Source organism: Myotis daubentonii, chromosome 9 (genome assembly GCF_963259705.1).
Source record: "Myotis daubentonii chromosome 9, mMyoDau2.1, whole genome shotgun sequence".
Taxonomy (NCBI): domain Eukaryota; kingdom Metazoa; phylum Chordata; class Mammalia; order Chiroptera; family Vespertilionidae; genus Myotis; species Myotis daubentonii.
Window position 1 is genome coordinate 69,075,350 of NC_081848.1, and position 27,748 is coordinate 69,103,097.

At 39.8% G+C, this 27,748-nt stretch overlaps 1 protein-coding gene across 5 annotated transcripts in view; it reads right to left on the reverse strand.

Annotated features, from left to right (window-relative positions):
- CSTPP1 (centriolar satellite-associated tubulin polyglutamylase complex regulator 1) overlaps positions 1-27,748 on the reverse strand; it is a 156,960-nt gene that overhangs the window by 68,655 nt on the left and 60,557 nt on the right. For all 5 annotated transcript variants that reach the window (XM_059709463.1, XM_059709464.1, XM_059709462.1 and 2 more), the window contains one exon: positions 23,182-23,312. In XM_059709463.1, the coding sequence (XP_059565446.1) occupies positions 23,182-23,312 (131 nt within the window). The remainder of the gene's footprint in view (positions 1-23,181; positions 23,313-27,748) is intronic.

Here is a 27,748-nt window from a genome sequence, read left to right on the forward strand (position 1 = left end):
CCCTCAGGAGTTTGACCGGGAGACTGGGAGTTCGATCGCTCATTATGATGTGCACTGACCACCAGGGAGCGGCGCAGAACATGGTGGGCGACCAGTGGCATCAGCAGGGTGCTGAGGGAGCAAGGGAAGGAGGAGGCAGGGAGGCAGGGAGGCGGGGAACCTGATCGGCCCTGATCGCTGGCCAGGTCTAGAGACCCTACCTGTGCATGAATTTCATGCACCAGGCCTCTAGTTAAAAATAAGTGCAATAATACATCTCATTTTTGAATAGCAGTAAGGGAGGACAAGGAGGGGAGGAAGTGGGAATCACAAGAACTTTTAGAAGATGTTATTACTTGAGCTGGGTCTACTTGAGGATGAGCAGGAATGTGACAGACATTTGAGAAAGTTCTACACAGAGAAGCATAAACAAAGGTGTGCAAGGGGGAATGCTTAAGGAGTGTTAGGGGTAAAGTGAGTGTATGATGAGAATGTAGGCAATGAGTAGGAGAGTAGGGGTTGGAAAGGCTGGGGTTCAGCCGTGGGCAAACTATGGCCCATGGGCCGGATCTGGCCCTTTTGAAATGAATAAAACTAAAAAAAAAAAGACCGTACCCTTTGATGTAATGATGTTTACTTTGAATTTATATTAGTTCACACAAACACTCCATCCATGCTTTTGTTCCGGCCCTCCAGTCCAGTTTAAGAACCCATTGTGGCCCTCGAGTCAAAAAGTTTGCCCACCCCTGGGTTAGATCATGAGTGGCCTAAAATGTAAGGTAATGGAATTCCTATTTCACTAGTAGGCAATACAGAACCATTGATGTTATAAGCAGGGGTGACAAGCCCAGGCCTGTGCTTTACAGAACTATATTTATAAAAGGTCTTGCAGTAGTTCTCAAGCTTCAATGTGTATTGAAATCACCTGCAGAGCTTTTAAAATGTGTGGGCCCCACAAAAAGCTGCAGAGTAACAGGAACTCTCATAACTGCAGTTAAATGTGGAAAATGGTACAATACATTGGAAATCTGGGAGTATGTGCTAAAGCTGAACACACACATTCCCAACAATTCCACTATTAAGTACATACCTAACAGAAATCTATACACCAAGAGACATATAAAAGTATGTTTATAGCAATATTGTTTGTAGTAGTCCAAAACTGAGAGCAACCCAAATGCCACTTACTGTAGAATGAATAAACAAACTGTGGATTATACATAAAATAGAATTCTGTATAACAACAAAAAACAAACCAACTGTAGCTAAACCCAACAACAAACTAGAAAAACACTGTTGAACAAAAGAAGCCAGACACCAAAGAGTGTATACTCTATGGTTCTGGCTCCCCGAAGTTCAAAATCTAGTTTATGGTGATAAAAATTACACTGGTGGTTCTCCAGGAGGTGATTAATGACTGTGCGGGGCCTGGGAGAAGCATCCAGGATGCTAGGAATGTTCTCTATTTTTACCTGAATGGACATTACAGGAGTATGTTTATTTTATAGAAATCCATTGAGCTATACATTTATTATTTTGCACATTTCTCTACATATGTTGTACTGCAATAAAATTTTTATTTTACTTAAAACATTTCAAAAAAGATTGCATAGGCCTCAACCCCAAAAGTTCTGATTAGTCTAAGTGGTCTGCGCATTAGTATAATTGAAAGCTCCCTAAGTGAGCTTGATATGCAACCAGGGTTGAAACCACCCTTGTAGAGCAAGGATTGGAGCAAAGAAAAAAGTTAAGTTATTCAATGTTTCCCACATTTGAGTGATAATAAGAATCACCTGAAATGCTTGTTAAAAAATAAATTTCCAGGCCCCTCCCCTGCTGACTCTGATCCAGAGGACTGGAGATGGGATCAAGAAATCTGTCGTTTTGACAACCTCTCCGATGTGTTTAATTAGAGCTCTAAATTAGGGTCAGGTGGTGGCAGTGGGAATGACGACCAGGTTATGCCAAACAAAATAAAACTGGAAAAGATTAAATTTTCAACACTACTTAAACTTGCTTTTATACACTTCCAGCTTAAAACCCACCAAAACAACCAAATTAGAGTATGGTTTGTTTAATTGACATCTTTAACCTAAGGTGGTTTTATTTTGGTTCACGATGTGTAAACTTTAATTTAGTCATTTACTTTCTTTTCTAACAGAACCACGAGAGCAAGGGATTTCTGAAGCCTAAGAGATACCATTTCCTTTTCTGGCAAATCTACTTTACAGAACAGATTTAATAACGTCTGTGGATGAAAAGGGGGCCACATACTAAACCCGATAAGCTCAGGGGAGGCCAGCATGGCCGGCCCTACAAACTCAGAGACTGAAAGTAGCCACATAGGATGGTCTGAACACACAAATTCCTAACTAAAAGCAGGTCGTGGCGAGTAGTCTTGTCCTAGGCCTGTAGATTCCCTGACAAAGGTCAATCTTTACCTAAAATGAGGCTGTCTATTGTTTTTTGCATCTCAGGCAACATACCCTTGGAATGTCAGTGTAATCTTTTCCAGACCCCTCAGAGCACACCCACCACACGAGAGGGCAAGACCACAGAACCCTTCATTGTTACCTTGTTCCCCCAAATACCACACCTCTATAAGCTGTAAATGTGAATTATTAACTATCCTGTACCCACCAATGTAAAATCTGACTTTTTATCCATTCCCAGAAATTTCCCCAAATTTGCTTTTTCCTACCCCCTTAATCTACCACAAGTGAATTTCATGCAACCCTCCTTATGCTTCCTCTGCTGACTCTAATGTATAAAACAAGCTGCAAAACTACAATTCTCTGAAACATTTTTTCAATTCGTTGAGATTTTGCTTCTCAGCAATTGGCCTAAATAAACTCATAAACATTCTCTACAGAGGTTTCGATGTTTCTTACATCAACACATCTCATGGTAAAGTCTCATTCGGCCTAATTTTTAAAAACCTGTGGTTGTATTTTCAAAGACTTTCCAAATTCTGCTTATGTTCTTCAAAGTATGAAATATGCAGTAAAGCAAGTACTCTATTCCTCTCAGTAATAAGAATCAAGATTTAAAAATTTTAGTAAAAGATGGAATAACTTTTAAAAAAAAGATGGAATAACTTTATACTAAATCTTGAAGACAGGTAAAATAAAACTTAAAGAACTTGTAAAGCAATGAAAGAAGATATAAAATCACAAACAACTGCAATACATTCCTCTGCCTTAACTACATTGATTACAGACTAGGAAATTATACATTGATCTCAGAGACAAAATGACATAAAAATATATTTGTGTTCATTTAGTATCAGGGCTAGAGCACTTGACTAAGAGTCAGAAGGCATGAACTTACCAACTAGCTGAGAGACCCCGGGCCTCATTTTTATCCAGTATCTATACAAAGGGTACGGGGTTGAAGTGCATCAGTAGTTTTCAAAACAGAATCCTAGAACTTTTCAGAGGCATTTGTAAGGCTCTACAAATGTTTAATTTTAATACTTTTCTTATTAAAAACACACCTTTAGCCCTAGCTGGTTTGGCTCAGTGGATAGAGTGTCGGCCTGAGGACCGAAGGGTCCCAGGTTTGATTCCGGTCAAGGGCATGTACTTTGGTTGCAGGCTCCTCCGGGGCCTTGGCCCTGGTCAGGGCTTGCGCAGGAGGCAACCAATTGATGTGTTTCTCTCACATTGATATTTCTCTCTTTCCCTCTCTCTTCCCCGTTCTCTCACAAAGTCAATGGAAAAACATTCTCGGGTGAGGATTAAAAACAAACAAAATCTCCACACCTTTCATTAAAATCTACAAGAAAATGCAGAGTAAATGTTACATAGTAAATTTTAATATATTGATGTTATCAACCTGTGTTCTCAGGTTAACTCATTATGGAGTTTCTCCTGCTCCACAAATAAATACATTTCAATTGGCAAATGTGTCACTGATTAGGAAGCTTTTTATCTGCTCTGGTCTTTTTCTTTTCTTTTTAATACCGGAGTACAAGGTGGGGCAAAAGCTTACAGTTATGAATACACAAAACACAGAGTTAATAAAGCTATAATAATAATCATAACTTGAATGTCTTTTTCCATACCAACAACTGTAAAACTACTTTTGCACCACCCTGTTGGCATAAAGGCTGAGATTACATTAAATCTTTAAATTCTACTGGGTGAGAGTACAGATGTTATCAAACTCTCCTGTTACTTGTTTCTATATGTAGTTATGGAACCAAACAAAGTAGATTTCTATACAGTGTTGATAATTATAAAATAGAAGTCTTTAAGTGTTAACACACTAACAAATAAAGTAGTAAAAATGTAGTTATTTGTACTGGAACTAGAAAAGCGATGGCATGAAAAATTTATGTAGTGGATACAAAAGTCAAGGGCTTAAAATGTCATCAGATGTGTAAGCACTAGCAGTTAAAATTATGCAAGCATTTTCCAAAACTCTACTGGATAATATTATACAAATTGATACAGACTATCAGTTTTATTAAGATGACCTTTAAATTACAGACGTTTCCATATTTGCAAAGGTATTAGTACTGATACCAGAATTTATTCTTTTTTTTTTCTTTTACGGAATTTATTCTTTTATACTAAAGTTTTCTGACAGAAAACTGACAGTTGTCAGAAAATCTATATATATAAAAGCCTAAGTGACTGGCCGACTGGCCAACCGGCCAATCAGCCAGTAGCTATGATGCACACTGACCACCATGGGGCAGACACTCTGACTGATAGCTATGATGTGCACTGACCACCAAGGGGCAGATGCTCAACATGGGAGCTGCTGAACTGCGGTGACTTGGCAGCTGCGGATTCCGGGGTGTGTTACCCGAGAACTGCCCTTGCAATCCGGGACTCCTCGGGGGATGTCGGAGAGCTGGTTTTGGCTTGATCCCCGCAGGCCAGGCTGAGCAACCCCACTGGTGCACGAATCCGTGCACCAGGCCTCTAGTAGGTAAATAAAATAAGAAATTACTATTATTTCTACCTTAAAGTAGGGTTATTAACTTGGAAATCTTATTGGTATTTTAGATAAATTGCATAGATAAATTTAGGCTTACAATACAGTCATATTTACAGCCTCAGATAAAATGTTAGTGATTACCCTGGTTGGGTGGCTTAGTTGGTTGGAGCATCACTGTCCCATACACCAAAAGGTTGTGGGTTCAATCCTCAGCTAGGGCACGTACAGGAGGCAGCTGATTGATATTTATCTCTCCCTCTCTCTCTTACTGTCTCTCCCCCCTCTCACTCTCCCTCTCTCTCTCCCTTTCCTCTTTCTCTTTAAAATCAATTAAAAAACAAAAGCATATCCTTGGGTGAGACTTTTAAAAAATTGTTAGTGATGAATCAAAACAGAATTTTGACTCAATGTGCAAAACAAAATTAATTTTTCTGTGCTGAAACTGTGGGGAAAAAGATGCCCTTCATATTAGTCTGATTGGGATGCCATAACGAAATACCATAGACTGGGTAGCTGAAACAACAGAAATTTATTTTCTCATAGTTCTGAAGACTGAACTCCAAGATCAAGGAGCCAGCAGGGTCAGCATCTGGTAAAGAATCTCTCCTTGGTTGCAGAAGGCTGCCTTCTCACTATGTCTCTTCTTATAAGGACACTAATCCTATTGGATCAGAGCCCTACCCTTATGACTTTATTTAACCATAATTACAATCTTATAGGCCCTACCGCCAAATATGGTCACGTTGGGGACTGGAGCTTCAACATATGAATTTTGGGAGACACAATTCGATCTATATCATCCTCTGAGGTATCTGAACTTTTTAAGAAACAACACCATCGACTAACTCATATATAATGTTATAAGATACATTTATTTATTTATTTATTTTTTAAAATTAAATCTTTATTGTTCAGATTATTACATTTGTTCCTCTTTTTTTTTCCCCCCCATAACTCCCCTCCTCCCAGTTCCCGCCCCACCCTCCGCCCTCACTCCCCACCCACTGTCCTCATCCATAGGTGCACGATTTTTGTCCAGTCTCTTCCCACATCTCCCACACCCCTTTCCCCCCCAAGAATAGTCAGTCCATTCCCTTTCTATGTCCCTGATTCTATTATAATCAACAGTTCATTCTGTTCATCAGATTATTTATTCACTTGATTCTTAGATTCACTTGTTGATAGATGCATATTTGTTGTTCATAATTTGTATCTTTACCTTTTTCTTCCTCTTCCTCTTCTTAAAGGATACCTTTCAGCATTTCATATAATCCTGGTTTGGTGGTGATGAACTCCTTTAGCTTTTCCTTATCTGTGAAGCTCTTTATCTGACCTTCAATTCTGAATGATAGCTTTGCTGGATAAAGTAATCTTGGTTGTAGGTTCTTGGTATTCATCACTTTGAATATTTCTTGCCACTCCCTTCTGGCCTGCAAAGTTTCTGTTGAGAAATCAGCTGACAGTCGTATGGGTATTCCCTTGTAGGTAACTGAGTTTCTTTCTCTTGCTGTTTTTAAGATTCTTTCTTTATCTTTTGCTCTTGGCATTTTGATTATGATGTGTCTTGGTGTGGTCCTCTTTGGATTCCTTTTGTTTGGGGTTCTCCGAGCTTCTTGGACCTGTAAGTCCATTTCTTTCACCAGGTGGGGGAAGTTTTCTGTCATTATTTCTTCAAATAGGTTTTCAATATCTTGCTCTCTCTCATCTTCTGGCACCCCTATAATTCTGATGTTGGTACGCTTGAAGCTGTCCCAGAGGCTCCTTACACTATCCTCGCATTTTTGGATTCTTTTTTCATTTTGCTTTTCCGGTTGGATGTTTTTTGCTTCCTCGCATTTCAAATCATTGACTTGATTCTTGCGCTCCTCTGGTCTGCTGTCGGGCGTCTGTATAATATTCGTTATTTCAGTCCGTGTATGCTTAATTTCTAGTTGGTTCCCCAATATAAGATCGAGGGTCTTATTAGTTTTCGTGTAGATCTCATTAAGTTTATCGGCAGCTTCTAAACAGTTCTTGAGAGACCTTAAAAGTGTGGTTCTGAACTCTATATCTTCCTTTGACAATTTTGTCCTGTTTCTTTGTCTCCGCATTTTGTTATGCTTCCTTGGTGCACCCCCTAGTGGTCTTTGTTTGCAGTCTTATAGTTAAATCTTGATTGTTGTAGCTAATTCCAGGGAGGGTTTGACCTCCAGGCCAAGTGGCTATGAGAATCAGCTGTGTCAGCAGTGAGAGAACTTCTGTCCTCTAGGGAGGTGCTAATCTAGCCTTTGCCTGAGGCTATCCGGCAAATGCCTCTGTGCAGGGCTTGGGTGGGGCGGGTCGCACGGGATCAACAGGGTGGGCCGGAGAGAGCAGTTATGGCGGCTCTCAGTCCTGTCCCCAGGGGCTCTGCCTCTCTGAGTCCCAGCACCCGCTGCAAAGCTGGGAGAGAAAGCTGCACTCGCTCTGACCAAAGCCAGACAGTCCCGCTTCTCCTGTTTGAGTCTGGGTCCCTAAGGACTCGCCCGGATCTGGTGCTCAGAGTCTGCGACTCCCTCCCGATTGAGAACAACAACCGTGCCCTCCGCCGCCAGCCCGCTCCTCGCTCCGCACCTCAGAATTTGACTTCACCACTGCGCCTCCTCTGAGTGTCCGTGTGCGTTTCTCTTTCCTCCTAGTTGTAGGACTTCCACTCAGCCAGCGTTCCTGTGGTTCTGGGTGATGTCCCTTCCGTTTTTTGGTTTCACTTTTGAAGTAGTTGTTCAAAGCAGCAAACTCCGGCGTTAACCTATGCCGCCATCTTGGTTCTCCCCTACATTTATTTTTATTCAAATGAGTTAAAGTTTTTAAACTAGATGAGGAAATGTTGATTTCTACAAAGTGATTATTCATCAATTAGGGATGTGACCAATTGTCAGGTATGTTAGTAACTCAGCTTTGACACAAAAATTTACTATCACTCTTCTTTTAAATATTTGGATCATTATAACTAAAATCAAGTAACTATTTTAAGATTTTTTAAAAATGTTAGTATTTGCAGCTACTTATCTGTGTGAATCACAATTTTCTTTTCTTCTTTTTTTTTAATCACAATTTTCTTGACATACTTTTATCTTAAAGCCAAATGCTGGAAAGCTTCCTCCCAACAAAAAGAACAAGACAGCCCAGCCAGCGTGGCTCAGTGGTTGAGCATCAACCTATGAACCAGGAGGTCACGGTTTGATTCCTAGTCAGGGCACATGCCCGGGTTGCGGGCTAGAACCCCAGTGTGGGGTATGTAGGAGCCAATCAATGATCCTTTATCATCACTGATGTTTCTATCTCTCTTTTCCTCTCCTTTCCTCTCTGAAATCAGTAAAAATATATATTTTAAAAGAAGAAGACAAGGATGTCTGCTTTTGCCACTTCTACTCAACATAGTACAGGAAGTTCTACCAGACTAATTAAGCAAGAAAAATAAATAAAAAGCATCCAAATTGGAAAGGAAAGGTAAAAATATCTTTATATAAAAACTAGGGGCCCGGTGCACAGATTCATACACAGGTGGGGTTCCTCAGCCTGGCCTGCAGGGATTGGGCCAAAACTGGCTCTCCAACATCCCCCAAGGGGTCCCTGATCGCGAGAGGGTGGCTCTTGGGTGACGCACCCGGGAATCAGGCTCCTTCCTCTCTGGTTACAGGTGTGTCACCTGAGAACCCAGCTGCCAAGTCACCAAGCTCGGAAGCTTCTGTGTTGAGGGTCTGCCTCCTGGTGATCATTATGCATCATAGCTACCAGCCAGTCAGTCAATCGGCTGGTGGCTTAGGCTTTTATATATATGGATGATATGATCTTCTATGTAGAAAACCCTAAAGATTACACACACACATAATAGTTTTGTTATAGCTAATAAATGAATTCTGCAACGATGCAAGATACAAAATCAATGTATAAAAATCAATTACATTTCTATAAACTAGCAATTAAAATGCAAAAAGGAAATTAAGAAAAACAGTTCTGCTTACATTGCATGAAAACAATAAAATACTTTGTAATAAATCTAACTAAGGGGGTACAAGACTTCCACACTGAAAACTGCTGAATGAAATTAAAGATGTCATAAATAAAATGGAAACGCCCTAATCGGTTTGGCTCAGTGGATAGAGTGTCGGCCTGCGGACTGAAGGATCCCAGGTTCGATTCTGGTCAAGGGCATGTACCTTGGTTGCAGGCACATCCCCAGTGGACGGGGGGGGGGGGGGGGGGGGGGTGCAGGAGGCAGCAGATCCATGTTTCTCTCTCATCGATGTTTCTAACTCTCTATCCCTCTCCCTTCCTCTCTGTAAAAAAATCAATAAAATATATTTATAAAAAAAATGGAAAGACATCCTATGTGCATGAATAGGAAGATTTAACATTGCTAAGGCATCAATAATATCCAAAGCAATCTACAGATTCAACACAATCCCAACAAAATTATAACAGCCTTTCCCCCCAGAAATAGAACAGCCAATCCTCAAATTTATAAGGCATTGCAAGGAACCCCAAATAGCCAGCACCATCTTGAAAAAAAAATATTGGAGGACTCAAATTTCTTAACTTTGAAAGTTAATTCTGAAATTCTTTGAGACGTCACGATAATAAAGAGAAAAGAGAATCTAGTTGAGGAATAAGCTCCTGACTCCTTGTTTTGAATTAACAGTGTAACTCAGCCTTTCAAGTGATTATAAATGGACCAAGGAGTTCTAGCAATGGGAGCAAACTCAAATGCCTACAGTGGCCGGAAACATACGCAGATGCAGCAAGGCAGCTGGGGGCGGTGGTAAATCGGAGGCCGCACGCCCAGTCTGAAGGAGCAGCTGCACCTCTGCTCTCGCGAACTGTCTCCCTGTTGGAATGTGGGCATGGTATTGGATTTTCCATTCTGTAAGTGAAACTGAATTGAGATTTTGATGTTGTATGTTGGCATCTAATTTTTAAAAAACTATTTTTAACACTGCAACCAAAGAAAACATCTGCAGTTCAAGGCACGTGTAGTCAGCTGACTACTAGCTAGTGATATCTTTCATAGCTTAAAGGCTGGATCCAGAACACAAAAGAAGGAAAATAGTTACTATTAGTCAGATCCTCGCCAATGTGTAAAGTTAGCATACAGATAATGATCTAACCTTTCTAATCCTTGTTTGGAAGCACCAGTGGGGACTAAATATTTCAATTAGGTATTCTTTAAGATAGCTCTTAATGGGCCAGTTTTTAGTGGGGCACTTTGAACATGAAGTTCAAACACATAAGCGCCTTGCACATAGTAGGGGGCAAATAACTGGCAGCTATTATTATTTTAAATCAAGGCTCCTATACAATTTGAAAAGTTAGTATAAAGCAGATTTTCAAAACCAACCCTACCCTCTAAAAAAAGAGATGATAATATAATGCATTCAATAATTTATCCTCTGTATAGTAGTTGGAAAATGGTGAGCCTTCATATTAAATGACAAAATAACTCATTTATATATCTTAGATGCTAGGAATATAGGTATTGGCATAACAAACAAGGTTCTTGCTCTCCTAACATTTACAGTTTAATAAGGGAAATAAACATTAAGTAAGAGTCATCCAAAAATATTTAGTTAGAAACTGTAATAAATGTTATGACTAAATATTACAGTTTGATGTGAAAAGAATGATGAGAGGATCTAATTCAGAGGAAAAAGGAGTCACAGAGAAGGCTCCTTTAAGGAGCTGACCTTTAAATTAAGACCTAAAGGGATAAAGAGAGGTTAGCAACCTAAGGATATTATGTATGCAGCATGAGGAGGGTTGGGTAGAAGAGGAGATGGTGACAAAAGCATTCCAGGAATGCTTGTGTGACAGGCCCAAATAATTGACATAGAAAAAATGGGAAATTAAATAGAGGGAGAGAGTAAAGTTATTGGAGGTAGTGAGGCGAAAGCTTCGAGGGGACATTAAATGTCAATGTTCTTCCTGGAGAAAAGATTCGGAAGAAGGAAGTAAAAATTAAAAAAAAGAAAATCAGGAACTGAGGAGAAATAAGTGAAATGGGAGATAGGAAACAGGAATTTGAGGTTGAAGAAATTGTTTATTGGCCACATCCGGTTTCTGAGGAAACTGAGGGAAGCGAAGTGCTGGTGGGAGCAGGTGAAGATGACTGGCCAGAGGAAACCATAGATGTGAAGAGATTACATGGAAGCATTTTAATTTATTTTAAAAATTACAAAAGTAACAAATGTTCTTTAATATTTCAAACCAGGCAGCCACCCATTCCTGAAGTAAACGCTGTTAAACCTCACAGAATGGTTTTTAGTGGTGAGGATGAGGATTAGTGACAAGTAAAGTCAAGTGGAAATTTGAGGCAATTACACAGAGAAATCAGACCAAAAGCTTTAAGTCAGCCTAAATTTCTGCATTTTTCCTTGAGATCACTTCACCCACTATAACATTAGATATTTTAGGAAAAAGTAACATTTATTTTTATCATATGCAATTTCCTGATTCCTAGAATGTGAGCTCCTTTGAAAAAGACAGGAAAATTTTTTTCAAATCTCAGATTATTAGACACAACTCCATGAGAGCAAGAATTTGTCTCTTCACCTCACTGCTTCATCACTAGCAAATGATACATAAATTTTGTTGAATGAATGAATATACCAATACTATAAAGACAAAACCACAGTGAATTCAGAGTAAAACAAAAAGTGAAAGAAAAAAAAAAAGGAAAGGAAAAGAGAAAGGGAGGGATGAAAGTGGCAATACTTTAGATTCTGTCACTCATTCTTGACTCTTCTCTCCCACACCTCGCATCCAGTCAGTCAGCAAGTCCTGTTAAACCAGCTCCTTAAACAGCTCTGCATCTCGATGCCACTTATTGTTCTACTGTAATTGGCTCCTAACTGGTTTTTGTCCTCAGTCTTACTACTTTCCATACTTTGCCAGTGTCATATGCGAGAATACTGCACAAATTCATAAGATTCTAATTTCCTTCTTACGTGTTAAGCACTAGCCAAAATGAATCTGTAAGTGTTTCCCAAAGGAACCGTGTTGTTTTATGTCATAATACTTTCAAAAATCTTGTTTTTTCTTTTTAGAATGTACTTTTTATTTGCTTGATAGCTTTTACTACTTCAAAATCCAAATGCCTTCGCTCCTTTATAGCCTTCCCCAGCTTCTGCAGGAAAAACTACTTCCTCCCTTGTACTGTCACTGAATCCTACACATGGCTCTAATAATCACTTACACTCTATGGAAACTATTTCTAGACTAATCTGTTTCTTCTTCTGGAATGTGAGCTCCTTGAGGGCAAGTATTGCCATTCACTCATTCATATTTCAAGCATCTCGTACACTATCTGATGAAGAACACATTTAAAAAGTAATACTGAAGGACTTGTATGCATGCATATAAGCACAACCAACAGATGCAAGACACTGGGGGCGGGGGGGAGGGGGGGGTGGAGACGAGGGCAAGTGCCAGGGGGTAGGGGAGGCCGGGGGGGGGGAGGTCAGTGGGGGGAAAAAAAAGAGACATATGTACTACTATTTGTAATACTTTAAACAATATAATTTTTTTTTTAAAAAGGAATATTCTCTTTTAGTCAGCTTTCTGGCTTCTTCCGCACTGGCTTTTTTCACTTATTAGGCATGGGACCTAGAACAAGTTACTGAACTTCTAAATCTCAGTTTCATTTTCTATACAACAACTATATTAAAATATCTACCTATCACATAGGATTGCTGTGAAGAAAAATGAGATAATCTATATAGGGAGCACTTAATAAATGTTAATTGCTATTATTACCATTATTTCACTTCTGATATTATCTTTTTTATGTTTAGAAATTCAATTTGTACCTTTTTAATATCTTTCACTTATCACCTAATCAGATTCATGTTTTCCTTTACAGATTTGATCATATTTATATGATTTAAAATAACTGTTCAAAGGTTCTTGTTAGCTGATTCTATCATCTGTCATTTCTGGGTCTGTGTTTCTATTGCTTGATTTTTTTTCTTCTGGTTATGGGTCATATTTCCTGCCCCTTTTAAGGTCTGATAATTTTTAATTGTATGCCAGACTTTGTGAATTTTATGTTGAGTGCTGGATTTTACCGAATTCCTTTAAGGAGTATTAATTTTGTTTAGGTACATAGTTAAGTGATATGCCTATAAGTTGAATCTTTTTGTTTGTAAGTTGCTGAGGATTCTATCCAATGCCAATGTTCTATGTATTTTGAGGTTTTTCAACTCTGGCTGGCAGAAGTGTGAACTACCCCTTGTCCTGTGTATACTTCAGGAACTGTTTTCTGGTGGCTCTTTTTCCAACCCACACATCTGCAGAATTTATAGCCAAAGACTCAAATATCTGCTTGAAACTCTCCAAAACTTACTGAGTTACTTACTCCCTCCTCTCTGGTACTCTGTCCTGCAAATTCTGGCCACCTTGGTTTCTCTAAACCCCAATCTCTGTCTCCTTAACTCAACTCCTCAACATGATGATTCTCCTGGCTCTTTGATGATCTTCCTTACTGTACCGTCACTTGGCAACTGCCTCTCAGGGACCACAGTCGTTTCATACATTGGACATTGTCTGATTTCTAGTTGTTTATGACAGGAGGACAACTCCCTTAGTAGGTACTTCTTCATGAGCCGAAGAGGAGGTACCTATCATCCTTTTATTAAATGAAATATATGTATTCATTGGTAAAAACACAAAGTTCAAAATAAAATTCTAATAAACTATGAAAATAAATATGGACAAAAACTTTTGAACCAATATTCCTAAACAGAAGTGGAAATTTACTTCAAGGGAATTTCAATATTTGCCAGACTTGAAAAATTTAGATTAATCTTTCTACATTGAAAGAAATACCAAAGCAAGAGGTTGAATCTTAAAGTTGTTTGAATAGACTTTTTTTAAAAAATCTACACCTGAGGATATTTTTTTTCCATTGATTTTTTAAAAAAAGAGTGGAAGGGACGGAGAGAGACAGAGAGAGAGAAACATCAATGTGAGAGAGACACATCAATTGGTTGCCTCCCACACGCACCCCAACCAGGGGTTGGGATAGAGCCTGAAAAGAGGTATGTGCCCTTGACCGGAATTGAACCTCAACCCTTCTGTCCTCAGGTTGACACTCTAACCATTGAGCAACCCAGCCAGGGCTGAATAGACATTTTTGCTTCCAAGAGTCTAAAGTTGCCTAATAGCAAGAGATTTGCTATAGTCTTCATGAGGTTATCTGAAATTCAGACATAGGAAAATTAGCATTATTCACTACTCAGATATGCAGAAATGACATTGCATCCTTGTACTTGCTAAAAACTTGGATAAACTATTTCAGAAGGGATCAGGTCCTTATTTTTTTACAAAGTGACTTCAGTTTTAGATATATTTTGCTGGAACTCTGCTCTTCTATGCTACCTCCCAGAAGAGTTATTTCCTCTTGATAATGCTATAATATGTACATGATGTTCTAAGGAAGTTGTCTGCAGGAGAATAATATAGTAGAGGCTCCACTGAATAGGAGTCTGGTACTTGGCATTCTACTTGAAAAAATGGGGCTTAATACTTACTTTTGGAACCCTGCCTCTGAATGTTTTTGCTCATTTTGGATTAAAATTGGGGACTGACACATTCTGGAACTGAAAAATATTCTCAAGTTTCCTGGAAGAAATTGAGAATATATTAAAGCTATTTAACCAAAGATTTTAGTATCACCTAGACACAAATGTTGCATTTGATCTTCAAGAAATCAGAAACTGTCTGATTAAGAAGCATAGCAAGAAATATCCAGCATAAAATCTAGGTCATGTTTATGGCACAGAAGAAACAGGGAGAACTTGGAGGTGCTCCCTCTCAACAGCTGGATGAATCAATGGCAGCTGCTATAAGAAAGATAAAGAAACCCACATCTGCTTAGAGTCCACATGCTATATGAATCCCTTGTGATAGTAAATAAATTCTTGAAGAGGCCCCACTTCTAAAGCAGGAAGAGAATTGAGGACATTTAAAGACTGTTTTCCATAGTTACCTCCATGTACTATTTCACAGAAACCAGCTGTCTATATGCACCATTGTTCAATATAGAGAGTATTCAATACATATTTGCTAACTGATTAAGGGAATGGGAAGGATTGGGAAAGACAGGTTCTGTTGAAACAGTACAAACTCCACCTATTCATTCACAGCTCCCAGTTTTGTTTATTTTGAGACCAACTGCTTAATTTTTCTGAGGTAGTTCACTTAAAATTGGGTCACATTGACTTTTGCCCACTAGTACATATATTCTGTAAAGGAGATGATGCTATTCTCAGCACACTAAGATTGTTTGCACAAGAATGTAAATGAGATAGATTGTCTCTAGAGAGTGCATGTCACAGAAGCCGAATGTGATTGGAGTAGCAGAAATAGTAGAAATAGCACATTAGCAAATTAGCAAATCTGAGTTCTGTTTCTAACTTTGCTACCAATCCACTGTGCAATTATACAAGTTACATAAATTTCATCCTATCTAATAAAAGAGAAACATGGTAATTGGCGTATGACCGCTACCCTTCCCATTGGCTAATCAGCGAGATATGCAAATTAACTGCCAGCCAAGATGGCAGCCGGCAGCCAGGCAGCTTGAAACTAACATGAGGCTTGCTTGCTTCAGTGACAGAGGACTCCAATGTTCCCTGCCTGCCTTGCCGGCCTCTGAGCTTGCAGTTTAAGAAACATTGTAACAAATATAGAAGCTAAACAAAACCCCAGAAACCTGCTTTCAGCGAGCCCGGGATCTCAGAGCTGGAGTTGATACAGAGTTTCGATTATAGAACCTAAACAAACCAGATACCTTCTTTCAGTAGCGGATGCCTAAGAGCTGGAGCCTCAGAGCTAAAGCTGGCCCAGAATCAAAAAACAAAAAAGAAAAAAGGAGCATTTGGGAGCTTCAGTCCCAGCCTGAAAACAGCCCTCACCTGCTGGGGCCCCAGCAGGTCCAGAGGTCCCCAAAGGTGTGGACAGAGTCGGCAAAGAAGGAATGACACAGAGACAGCATTCAGTTGATCAGCAGCCTAGCCAGGATCTCTAGCCAAGTTCTGGTCAGGATCTCCAGTGAAGTTCTGGTTTGGATCTCTAGCCAAGTTCTGGTTCGGTTCTCTTACTAGGTTCTCCAGCCAGGTTCTCCAGGCTCTCTAGCCAGGTTCAGTCTAGGATCTCCAGCCAGGCTCAGTCACCAGGTTCTAGTCAGGTTCTCTTGCCAGGTTCTCCAGCCAGGTTCTGTGGCCAGGTTCTGTCTCTAGGCTCTTCAGCCAGGTTCTCTCGCTAGGTTCTGTCTCTAGGTTCTGTGGCCAGTTTCTGTCCAGGATCTTTTGCCATGTTCTCTCGCTAGGTTCTGTCTCCAGTTTCTGTCCAGGATCTTTTGCCATGTTCTCTCCAGCGAAGTTCTTCTGTCTCTAGGTTCTGTGTAGGTTCTGTGTCTAGGTTCTGTATCCTGTTGTCTTGTTACATCTGTATTTATACCAGTTGATTCCAATCCTATCAATCTCTATTCCAAAGGTTAGGGCGTTTCTTATCTCCATTCCAGGGAGAAAAGATTATGTAGCTTAATCGTGATTGTTCGTAGTTAAAGTGATTAATTACCCGCCTGGCACTTAGTTAAGGGGTTTTATTCCCTCCCTAACTTCAGGGGAAAATCCCTACCTGGGGAAACAACCTTTCTCAGAGAGGTGACCTTGGTTAAAACACATAGTACCAAGAAGGTGAGCAAACATATTAAGAACAGTATGCCATATATGCCAGGTCCCTTGAAACAGCAAGGATGGACTGGCTCCCGGCACTCACCCCTCACCCAGACTGGTCAGGCACCCCAGTGGGGACCCCCACCCTGAAGGGTGTGTGACCAGCTGCAAACAGCCATCATCCCCTCACCCAGGCTGGCCAGGCACCCCAGTGGGGACCCCCACCCTGATCCAGGACACCCTTCAGGGCAAACCAGCCAGCCCCACCCATGCACCAGGCCTCTATCCTATATAGTAAAAGGGTAATATGCCTCCCAGCACCAGGATCAGCAGAGCCGCGAGGCCTCCCAGCACCGGGATCAGCATGACAGGGGGCAGCGCCCAAACCCCCTGATCGCCCTGCGACTCTGTGTGTGACGGTGCAGCGCCCCAACCCCCCCGCCCCCCACGGGCCCTGCTCTGTGTGTGACGGGGTAGAGCCATAACCTCCCCATCGGCCCTACCCTGAGTGTGACTGTGGCAGTGCCCCAACCCCCTGATCGGCCCTGCTCTGTGGGTGATAGAGGGCGGCGCCCCAACCCCCTGATCTGCCCTGCCCTGAGTGTGACAGGAGGCAGTGCCCCAACTCCCCTATCGGCCCTACTCTGTGAGTGACAGGGGGGAGCTCCTCAACCCCCTGATGGGCCCTGCTCTGTGTGTGACAGGGGGTGGAGCAGCAACCTCGCCATCGACCGTGCCTTGAGTGTGACGGGGGCGGTGCCCCAACCCCCCAATCGGCCCTACCCTGAGCGTGACAGAGGGTGGCATCACAACCTCCCAATCTGCTCTGCTCTGTGCATGACAGGGGAAGGCGCCCCAACTCCCCAATTGGCCCTGCTCTGAGCCCAACCAGGGGCTGCACCTAGGGATTGGGCCTGCCCTCTGCCACCCGGGAGCAGGCCTAAGCCAGCAGATCGTTATCTCCTGAGGGGTCCCAGACTGCGAGAGGGCACAGGCCGGGCTGAGGGACCCCCACTCCCCCCCGAGTGCACAAATTTTTGTGCACCGGGCCTCTAGTTGTTTATAAAATGGGCACAATAATACCTATCTTACTTATTTCTTAGGATAGTAGAAATGGTCTAATAAGACACTAAGTAGAAGGAGTTTTAGAAAAAAAATTTCAGTAGCTAAATATAAAGTAGCAGTAGCATCCATTAGTGCAGGATGGGGGATCTTATATACTCAATGGAAGCAGGGAGTGTATCTGTTCGCTCACTCTAACCCCAGTGCCAGGCACATGGTAAGTCTACCCGAAATAATTCATTGAATGAATGAGGAAATAGTTTAGGCCTTCCTCTACTTTAAGTTACAATCACTAAAGAAACTATGTTAAAAGTATTCAATAGTAATTTGAAATAACGCACAATATGAAGGTGGGATACAAACAGGCCCTTAACCAGTTAACTGCCACAATATTTTGAATTTAATTTAAAAAGGCCCGCCGCTTGCGTCTATAGATGCTTATAGTGTACAAATGGTTAAAAACAGATGTGAACCAAGGTTTTGATGTAGAGATTCTAAATCAGAAAATTTTGGAGCAATTTAATGTTTCAATGTTCTGAATGTGAGAATCTAATTCCATTTTTAAAAAGAAGCTGACAGTGTCAGTGGTTACCTTTTGCCGTTCATCTCACCAAGATCTTTAAAATCTCAAAGGCATTTTCAATCAGTGTTTTCCTTAATATTTTCTTTAGAATATAATCAGAATATGCCAAACCAACAGTATGCAAATACAAAAGTGACTTGCATTTTCCCATGTGCATAGCTCTTCTCTCAAGGATTTGTAAGGTGAAATGAAAAATTGACTTTAGTCAACTTTATTCTATTTCCCAAAATCTATATTTCTAGAACCTGACCTATATTTCCTGTTGCTTACTGAAGTTTTTTACTGTGTTCCAAAGAAATATAAACTTAAAAAAAAACTTACATCACATTTGACAAAATGTGAAAGCAACCCAAATATCCATCAATGGATGAATAAACAAATAATATGTATACACATACAATGGAGTATTACTTACTTAACCCTAAAAAGGAAGGAAATTCTGACACTTGCCACTACATGCATGAACTCTGAGGATGTTATGTTAAATGAAATAAGTCATTCACAAGAGGATAAATATAGTATGATTCCATTAGTATGCGATACCTCGTGTAGTCCAATTCAGAGAGATAGAAAGTAGAATAGTAGCTGCCAGGGGCTGCGGGAAAGGGAAAATGGAGAGTTAGTGCTTAATGGGTAGAGAGGTTCAGTTTGGGAAGATGAAAAAGTTGTGGAGATGGATGGTTGGGATGGTGTCAGAGCTATATGAGTGCACTTAATTCTTCAGAACTATACACTTACCCGGAAATTTGTAACTGTTTTCCCACTTATCTTACATGCCAAACCAAATCACCAAGTCCTGTGGATTCTATCTCTGAAAGTACACCTACCATCTCTATGGCTGCTGCCTTGGCTCTTGGCTCTTGGCACCTCACCTACTACAAGTCTGCCAACTATGCTCCTGGCTTCTAGTCTCACCCTCCAAGCCATTTCCATGCTGTCTCTAGAATGGTCTTTCTAGAACTCATATCATCACATCACTCTTCCATAATCCTTCATATAGTGCCTACATGAAATACAACTTTTTTTTATGGCAAAAAATGTCTTTCAGTACCTGAGTCTTTCTTTTATTCCATTTATGCGTCTACACCACAGCACGTGCACTGACTACGAGTAGAATGCCTTTCTCTCTTTTATCCATGTGTACAACTTCTACTCACTCTTCCTTCAAACAGCCATTTCTGAGGAGAACCTTCTCTAGTCCACTCTCTCCATCCTCTGACAATAGAATCCCCATCCCTCCCCCTACCCAGGAGTTTATTTGCAGTCACATCATTCCTTGAATTTACCGCATGGCATTGTTTTGATGTTAATCCCGAGGATATTTTTCCACTGATTTTTAGAGAAAGTGGAAGGGAGGGGGAGAGACACAGAAAGAACCATCAAATGTGAGACAGACACATTGGTTGGTTGCCTCCCACACACACCCGACCAGGGCCTCGATTGAGCCTGAAACCGTGGTACATGCCCTTGACTGGAATCGAACCCAGGACCTTTCAGTCCTTGGGCTGACGTTCTATGCACTGAGCCAAACTGGTTAGGGCTACTGCATGGTATTTTAATATTTGTCAAAAGCAAAGGCTCTGGAGCCAGATGGACTGGGTATGAATCCAGCCCCAGCATTTACTGTTTAACCATGCCAAGTTACTTAACCCCTCTGATCCTCAGTTTTATTAGTCATAAAATGGAGTTTACAGTATCTACCACAGAGAGATGTTATAAAGAGTAAGTGAATTACTGCATGTAAAGTGCACAGAGCTTCACTTGGCTCCTAATACACTCATTAGTGATGGTGATGTGATGGTGTTAGTAACGGAGGTGTATTTCTGACACAAGAGGAACAGCTCCTCAAAAGTAAGGTGGGCCTATAACCTTGAATAGCATGAGACCAAACAGTATTTTTTTAAAAAATATATTTTTATTGATTTTAGAAGAAGGGAGAGGGAGAGATAGAAACATCAATGATGAGAGAGAATCATTGACTGGCTGCCTCCCGTACGCCCCCTACTGGCGATTATGTCTGCAACCTGGGCATATGCCCCTGATCCAATTCAAACCCGGGACCCTTTTTTTTTTTTTTTTTTTTCCACATTTTTTTTTTTTTATTGCTTAAAGTATTACAAAGGGTATTACATATGTATCCATTTTATCCCCCCGCCCTAGGCAGTCCCCTAGCCTCCCCTATCCCCCAGTGTCTTATGTCCATTGGTTATGCTTATCTGCATGCATACAAGTCCTTTAGTTGATCTCTTACCCCCCTACCTCCTGCCCCCCAACCCTCCCCGGCCTTCCCGCTGCAGTTTGACAATCTGTTTGAGGCAGCTCTGCCTCTGTATCTATTATTGTTCAAAAGTTTATAATGGTCTCTATTGACCATGAATGAGTGAGATCATGTGGTATTTTTCCTTTATTGACTGGCTTATTTCACTTAGCATAATGCTCTCCAGTTCCATCCATGACGTTGCAAATGGTAAGAGTTCCTTCCTTTTTACAGCAGCATAGTATTCCATCGTGTAGATGTACCACAGTTTTCTAATCCATTCATCTACTGATGGGCACTTAGGCTGTTTCCAGATCTTAGCTATGGTGAATTGTGCTGCTATGAACATAGGGGTGCATATATCCTTTCTGATTGGTGTTTCTGGTTTCTTGGGATATATCCCTAGAAGTGGGATCACAGGGTCAAATGGGAGTTCCATTTTCAGTTTTTTAAGGAAACTCCATACTGTCTTCCATAGTGGCTGCACCAGTCTGCATTCCCACCAGCAGTGCACAAGTGTTCCTTTTTCTCCACATCCTCTCCAGCACTTGTCGTTTGTTGATTTGTTGATGATAGCCAGTCTGACAGGTGTGAGATGGTACCTCATTGCTGTTTTGATTTGCATCTCTCGGATGATTAGTGACTTTGAGCATGTTTTCATATGTCTCTTGGCTTTCTGGATGTCCTCTTTTGAAAGGTGTCTATTTAGGTCCTTTGCCCATTTTTTGATTGGATTGTTTATCTTTCTTTTGTTAAGTTGTATGAGTTCCCTATAAATTTTGGAGATTAGGCCCTTATCAGATATGTCATTGGCAAATATGTTTTCCCACACAGTGGGTTTTCTCGATGTTTTGTTGATGGTTTCTTTTGCTGTGCAGAAGCTTTTTATTTTGATGTAGTCCCATTTGTTCATTTTTTCTTTAGTTTCAAGTGCCCTAGGAGCTGTATCAGTGAAGAAATTGCTTCGGCATATGTCTGAGATTTTGTTGCCTTTGGATTCTTCTAGAATTTTTATGGTTTCCCGTCGTACATTTAAGTCCTTTATCCATTTTGAGTTTATTTTTGTGTATGGTGTAAGTTGGTGGTCTAGTTTCATTTTCTTGCATATATCTGTCCAATTTTCCCAGCACCATTTATTGAAGAGACTATCTTGGCTCCATTGTATGTTCTTGCCTCCTTTGTCAAATATTAATTGAGCATATTGGTTCGGGCCGATTTCTGGGCTCTCTATTCTATTCCATTGATCTATATGCCTATTCTTGTGCCAGTACCAGGCAGTTTTGAGAACAGTGGCTTTGTAATACAACTTGATATCTGGTATTGAGATCCCACCTACTTTGTTCTTTTTCAGGATTGCTGCACCTATTCGGGGTCTTTTTTTATTCCAGATGAATTTTTGGAGAGTTCGTTCTAGATCTCTGAAGTATGCCGTTGGTATTTTAATGGGAAGTGCGTTGAATTTATAGATTGCTTTGGGTAGTATGGACATTTTAATGATGTTGATTCTACCAATCCATGAACACGGTATGTTCTTCCATCTGTTTATGTCTTCCTCTATATCCTTTTTCAACGTCCTGTAGTTTTCTGAGTAGAGGTCTTTTACTTCTTTAGTTAAGTTTATTCCTAGGTAGCTTAATTTTTTTGGTGCAATGGTAAACGGGATTGTTTTTATAATCTCTCTTTCTGAAAGTTCACTATTGGTGTATAGAAATGCCTCAGATTTCTTGGGGTTAATTTTGTATCCTGCTACATTGCCAAATTCATGTATTAAGTCTAGTAGCTTTTTGATGGAATCTCTAGGGTTTTGTATGTATAATATCATGTCGTCTGCATATAAGGACAGTTTTACTTCCTCTTTTCCAATTTGGATGCCTTTTATTTCTTCTTCTTGCCGAACTGCAATGGCTAACACTTCCAGTACTATGTTGAACAGGAGTGGTGAGAGGGGGCATCCCTGTCTTGTTCCTGTTCTTAGGGGAAATGGTGTTAGTTTTTGTCCGTTGAGTATGATGTTGGCTGTGGGCCTGTCATATATGGCTTTTATTATGTTGAGGTATGATCCTTCTACTCCCACCTTGCTGAGAGTTTTTATCAAAAATGGGTGTTGAATTTTGTCAAATGCTTTTTCTGCATCAATTGATATGACCATGTGGTTTTTTTCTTTCAATTTGTTTATGTGATGTATCACGTTTATTGATTTGCGGATATTGTACCATCCTTGCATCCCTGGGATAAATCCTACTTGGTCATGGTGTATGATATTTCTGATGTACTGCTGGATCCGATTTGCTAAGATTTTGTTGAGGATTTTGGCATCTATGTTCATGAGGGATATTGGCCTGTAATTCTCTTTCATTGTGTTGTCTTTACCTGGTTTTGGTATTAGGGTGATGCTGGCTTCATAGAATGAGCTTGGAAGTGTTCCTTCCTCTTGAATTTTTTGTAGTAGTCTGAGGAGGATAGGTTTTAGTTCTTCCTTGAATGTTTGGTAAAACTCCCCTGTGAAGCCGTCTGGAAACCCGGGACCCTTTAGTCAGCAGGCCAACGCTCTATCCACTGAGGCAAACTGGCTAGTACCCAAACAGCATTTATAGGAACAAAAAAGAGATAAAAGTTTGGTAGGAAGAAAAGGGAAGAAAGAATTTGGGAAGACTTACCGCCATTTTTGCCCACAGTTCGGAAGCATCTCCAGAAGGCCCGTAGGAATGATGCCCTGTTGTGAGGGGTGGCTTGGACGAAGCTGAATTCCCGAAAGAGAATGTGAGTTCCCTGACATACACTGTTAAAGCTGCAAAGAGAACAATCAAGAAATCATCGTTAGATGGACAGTTATGGAAAAGTCCTTCTAGAAGGAAGTCGCTTCACATAACCATATCCCTCTGAAAACTGTTTCAGTCCAGTTCCTCTGAGTACTTCCCCCCTTCCCACATACACACCCTGAGGAAATTTTAGCAGTCACTGGAGCATCTCACATAGAGGGAAATCTTTCAGTCTTTAATTGGCTGACATTGGCACTCATACTTTTTGGAGAATACGCCTCTCCCTACCTTTTTTGGAATTATGTTTCCTTAAAGATAGTCTTTCTGTACTCTCTGACCTCTATCAGCTGCCATATATGAACAACATAGCTTATGGGACATAATCAGCTTGTCTCTTCCAGTTTAGGGGTGGTGTTACATACTTCTCTGACAATAACCTCAGAGGAAAATCCATGTGCCAAAGGATATAAAAGGTTCCAAACAGAACACTAAAAGCAAATAAGAAGAACAAGGGTAGAAAGTGGCCCCTAAATTAAAGTATGAAGCAAAACCCCAGAGCCCAAGTGAGTCATTGTTTAAGCTGGGCTGGGGAAGGGGAAAAAATATACTCCATTGCCTTTGGGTTCTTTTGCCAAAGAAGTAAAGGCTGTAGAGCCTGGCGTAATCTAAAAATTGAAATTCCACCAAAGAATAGGCAATTATCCAGTAATCAACACTACCTAAGGCAGACTTCGGCTTCCAGAAAACGCCTAAATTCCCTGACAAGTAAATCATGAGTGGGAAATGTGTTAATGTTACAGAGAAGCAGACATTAAAATGAAGATGGCAAGAAATAGAGGGACAATGGTAATTCCAAATGCCACTTTTCATTTGTTGACTAACGAGAGAAAAAAATTCTGAACCTCTGAAATGAACAGGAAAAAATTTCAGGAGCCATCTGTTCCATTTTTCTTTTCCCTGACCAAGTTCAGAGGGAAGTGTCTAACCTGTCTGTAACGTATAGTATGTTAAAGGATAAAATTAACCTCTTCCTGTGACTATTAACAGTGCTATATAAAAAGGCTAATTACACGCTGTTCTTCCCTCTTAGAAAAGTAGCATAGAAATCTAATTCTAAGACACTGTGAGAAAGTATGAGGAAAATACCTGGCAAAGAATTAGGTTAGATGAGAGATGTTTAAAAAGCAATGAAAGTGTTAAACTAAGCATACAGTTTGTGGCAGTGCTATTTATTGTCTTGAGCAAAGGAAAATGAAAAAGAAAGCAAATGAACTTTTACAGATAAATGGAGTAGGCCACATTTCTAGCAAATGAAGTCTAAAATGAGAACATTCTAGACTAAATTTATGAAGCTATCCAGCAAAGACTTAGTCCCAAAGTGTGCTTCATATCCCACAAGGGTAAAATGCTGGTGTCTAGATCATGATCTTGGTTGTAAAGGAACTAGTTATAGTGAAGTTATATCCTTAATGTAACTTTCAAGAATATATTTTAAAAAAACACTAGAGAGTAATATATGGATTAAAGAATCTGGCTGAGCCTCATTATACAGATAAGTACAAATTTATAAAAAATTATAACATAGGAATTTTATAAAACAACTTGATAGGGCAAGGGCTTATAATATTGAATATGAAAAGATTTACAATTTCATTTACACTACTGCCTTTAGGTAATCCATACTGATAAAATTCACATTTAACTAAAAATAAAAATAATTAGAAACATCTGAATATGGTGGCAACTGGTCAGTATGGGGATCATAATCACTTTACTTAAAGAATAGATGATCAATATGATCAGTGAAAATTCTTTTAGATAAGATGGCTCTAAGGAAAGAGCAGAAAATGTAATATTGCTCAAAACTTTTCTGGCTCTCTTCAATTTGAAGTATCTTTTTTCTGTCTCCATCTGCTAAAACTCTAATCTTTCCAGACCATCTGCCATATTTTACATAAAGTCTTTTCATGATTCCATCCCCATGCTCAATTCCCAGCATATCTCACTTTTAACTCTCTAATAGAACTCACAATTTGCTGCCTTGTTTTAAAGTTATTAGACTTATTTCTCCTACTAGATTATAAGTTCTATGGAGTAAGCAATTAGGTTGTATTTAATAAGTATCTTGTGGGGAAATATTTTGAGGCTGTGGAAATCTACAGTCAACTCTTCAAACTTTCATTTACTAGTTTCACTAGCTATTGATTCAGTATCTAATAATTCTTGCTAGAAGCAATAACAATTTTGATGGGTTTGCCAAATAGCTATTTCCCCCTAGTTACGTCATTTCATCTACATTTATAATTTGACTTTCTATGGTAAAGAAGAGCTTACCTTTCTCATCCATTTATTATTTATTTATTTACATTAGTCTGGATTCATGGATTCTTACTTTATTCAATAGGCTATAATCCTTTATTATCATTATTTATTTTGTTGCTCAAATTGTCCCAGATTTGGCTGTGGGAGCTCCTTCAAGCTGACTTCTGTCCTTTTGACTTATCTACACAATTCTTTGGGTACTTGCTTTCTTTTTGATAGAATAAGATGTTCCAGGCCCATCTTGTTCTTTCTCTAAACCGTCTTGGAACCAGTCATTTATCCAAAAAGCCCAAGTTGCTTTTAGTAAAAAACAGTGTTTAGAAACGAAGATCTAGGTAGGTGCTGGGTGTGCTTTTTGCTCCAAATGTGTCATTGCTTCTAGGCTCTCTCAGAAGACAGTTAAGAAACAGATGAAGGTCTATACACACACGTTCTACACAAAAGTGCACATGTGCACAAACACACACATACTTATTTTCATTTCTATATGTCTAGCTATTTACATATATTAAAACCCATGAGTCCACACTGATTCAATTCCAATATATTGCTACAAGGTACCCTCTATTCTTTCCCTTTTATATATGAAACTTCCTCTTCTCACAGAGAAATCCAGCTCCCATTATCCATAATATATATTTACTTATTTGCTCAATCCTAAAATGTACAGCAATTGCTAATCCATGCCTCTGTGTAAAAGCAACCTCCTAATTCTAGTTCAACACTTATTTAGAGTTCCTTTTGTTTTTAGCTCAAGGGAGGGCAAATAGTCCAAATACTGTGCTCAAAAGGTACTTAGTCTCATCCTGACCGGTGTGCTCAGTGGTTTGTGTTGGCCTGCTCACTGAGAGGTCGCAGGTTTGATTCCTGGCTGGCTCTGAAGGAGACGCATGCAGGAGGCAACCAATCTATATGTCTCTTATATTGATGTTTTCCTCTCTCTCTCTGCTCCTTCCTCCCTCCCTTCCACTCTCTAAAAAGCAATGGAAAAAATATCCTTGGATGAGGATTAAACAAACAAACAAAAACATTACTTAATCTTCCCCAATTCCCTTCAGTATGTTTAATTTATTCATCTGAAATATAGTTTGCTTCATTTGTTTGTCTGTATTCCATTTTAGGGCCCCTCATCCTTGTTAATTATATACATAGCTATCTTGCCTATGTGAAATATTAACATAGTTCCAAAAGTAAGTGTCACCTTCCCTCCACACTTTTACTTGTTCACTCCATTTACAATAATGCCCTGTAAGTAATGAATCTCACTGGTTTCTGATTCATTCTTCCCGTGTGTATCTTTTTCTCACATGAGCAGAGGCATGTACATATTTTTATTTCTTCTTCTTTCTTATACAAAAGGTAGCATAATAAAGATATCCTTTGTCCAATTCATTAGGATCTATTTCTTTTTAACCTGTCATGAGTAAGAAGTTCAGGAAATTTCTGGATCCAGAGATATCAAAATTAAATTTTCTTTGCAAAAAATATAATATATATTAAAAGGTATGAATTTATTAAAATGAAATGGTCAGCGTATAAATGTCTCCTAAATTGATTTTAGCAATAAAATCAAATAATTAATAAAGTTCCATAGTTCTCCCACTTTATTAGCTTAGTATTTAATTAACTCTAGAGTAACATGTTAAGAAAATGCAGCAGGAGTTGTGTTAAAAAATTTAGTTAACATTTGTACACATGTTAAGCTAGTGTGAACTCTTCTTTAAAATATATTTTTATTGATTTCAGAGAAGAAGGGAAAGGGAGAGATAGAAACATTAATGATGAGAAAAAAATCATTGATTGGCTGCCTCCTGCACTGGGGATCGAGCCCACAACCCAGGCATGTGCCCTGACCAGGAATTGAACTGTAACCTCCTGGTTCATAAGTCAAGGCTCAACCACTGAGCCACACCAGCCAGGTGCTAGTGTGACTCCTGATACAATTTCATTTTCTCATTGGGTTGTCTTCTGCTGTTTTTTATTTTTATAGATTTCTTTTCTTTTTATATTTTTAATTGACTTGAGAGAGAGGGGAAGGGAAAGAGGAGGGAAGAAAGAAACATCGATTTGTTGTTCCACTTAGTTATGCAATCAGTGATTTAGTCTTACATGTTCCCTGACCAAGGATTGAACCCAAAACCTT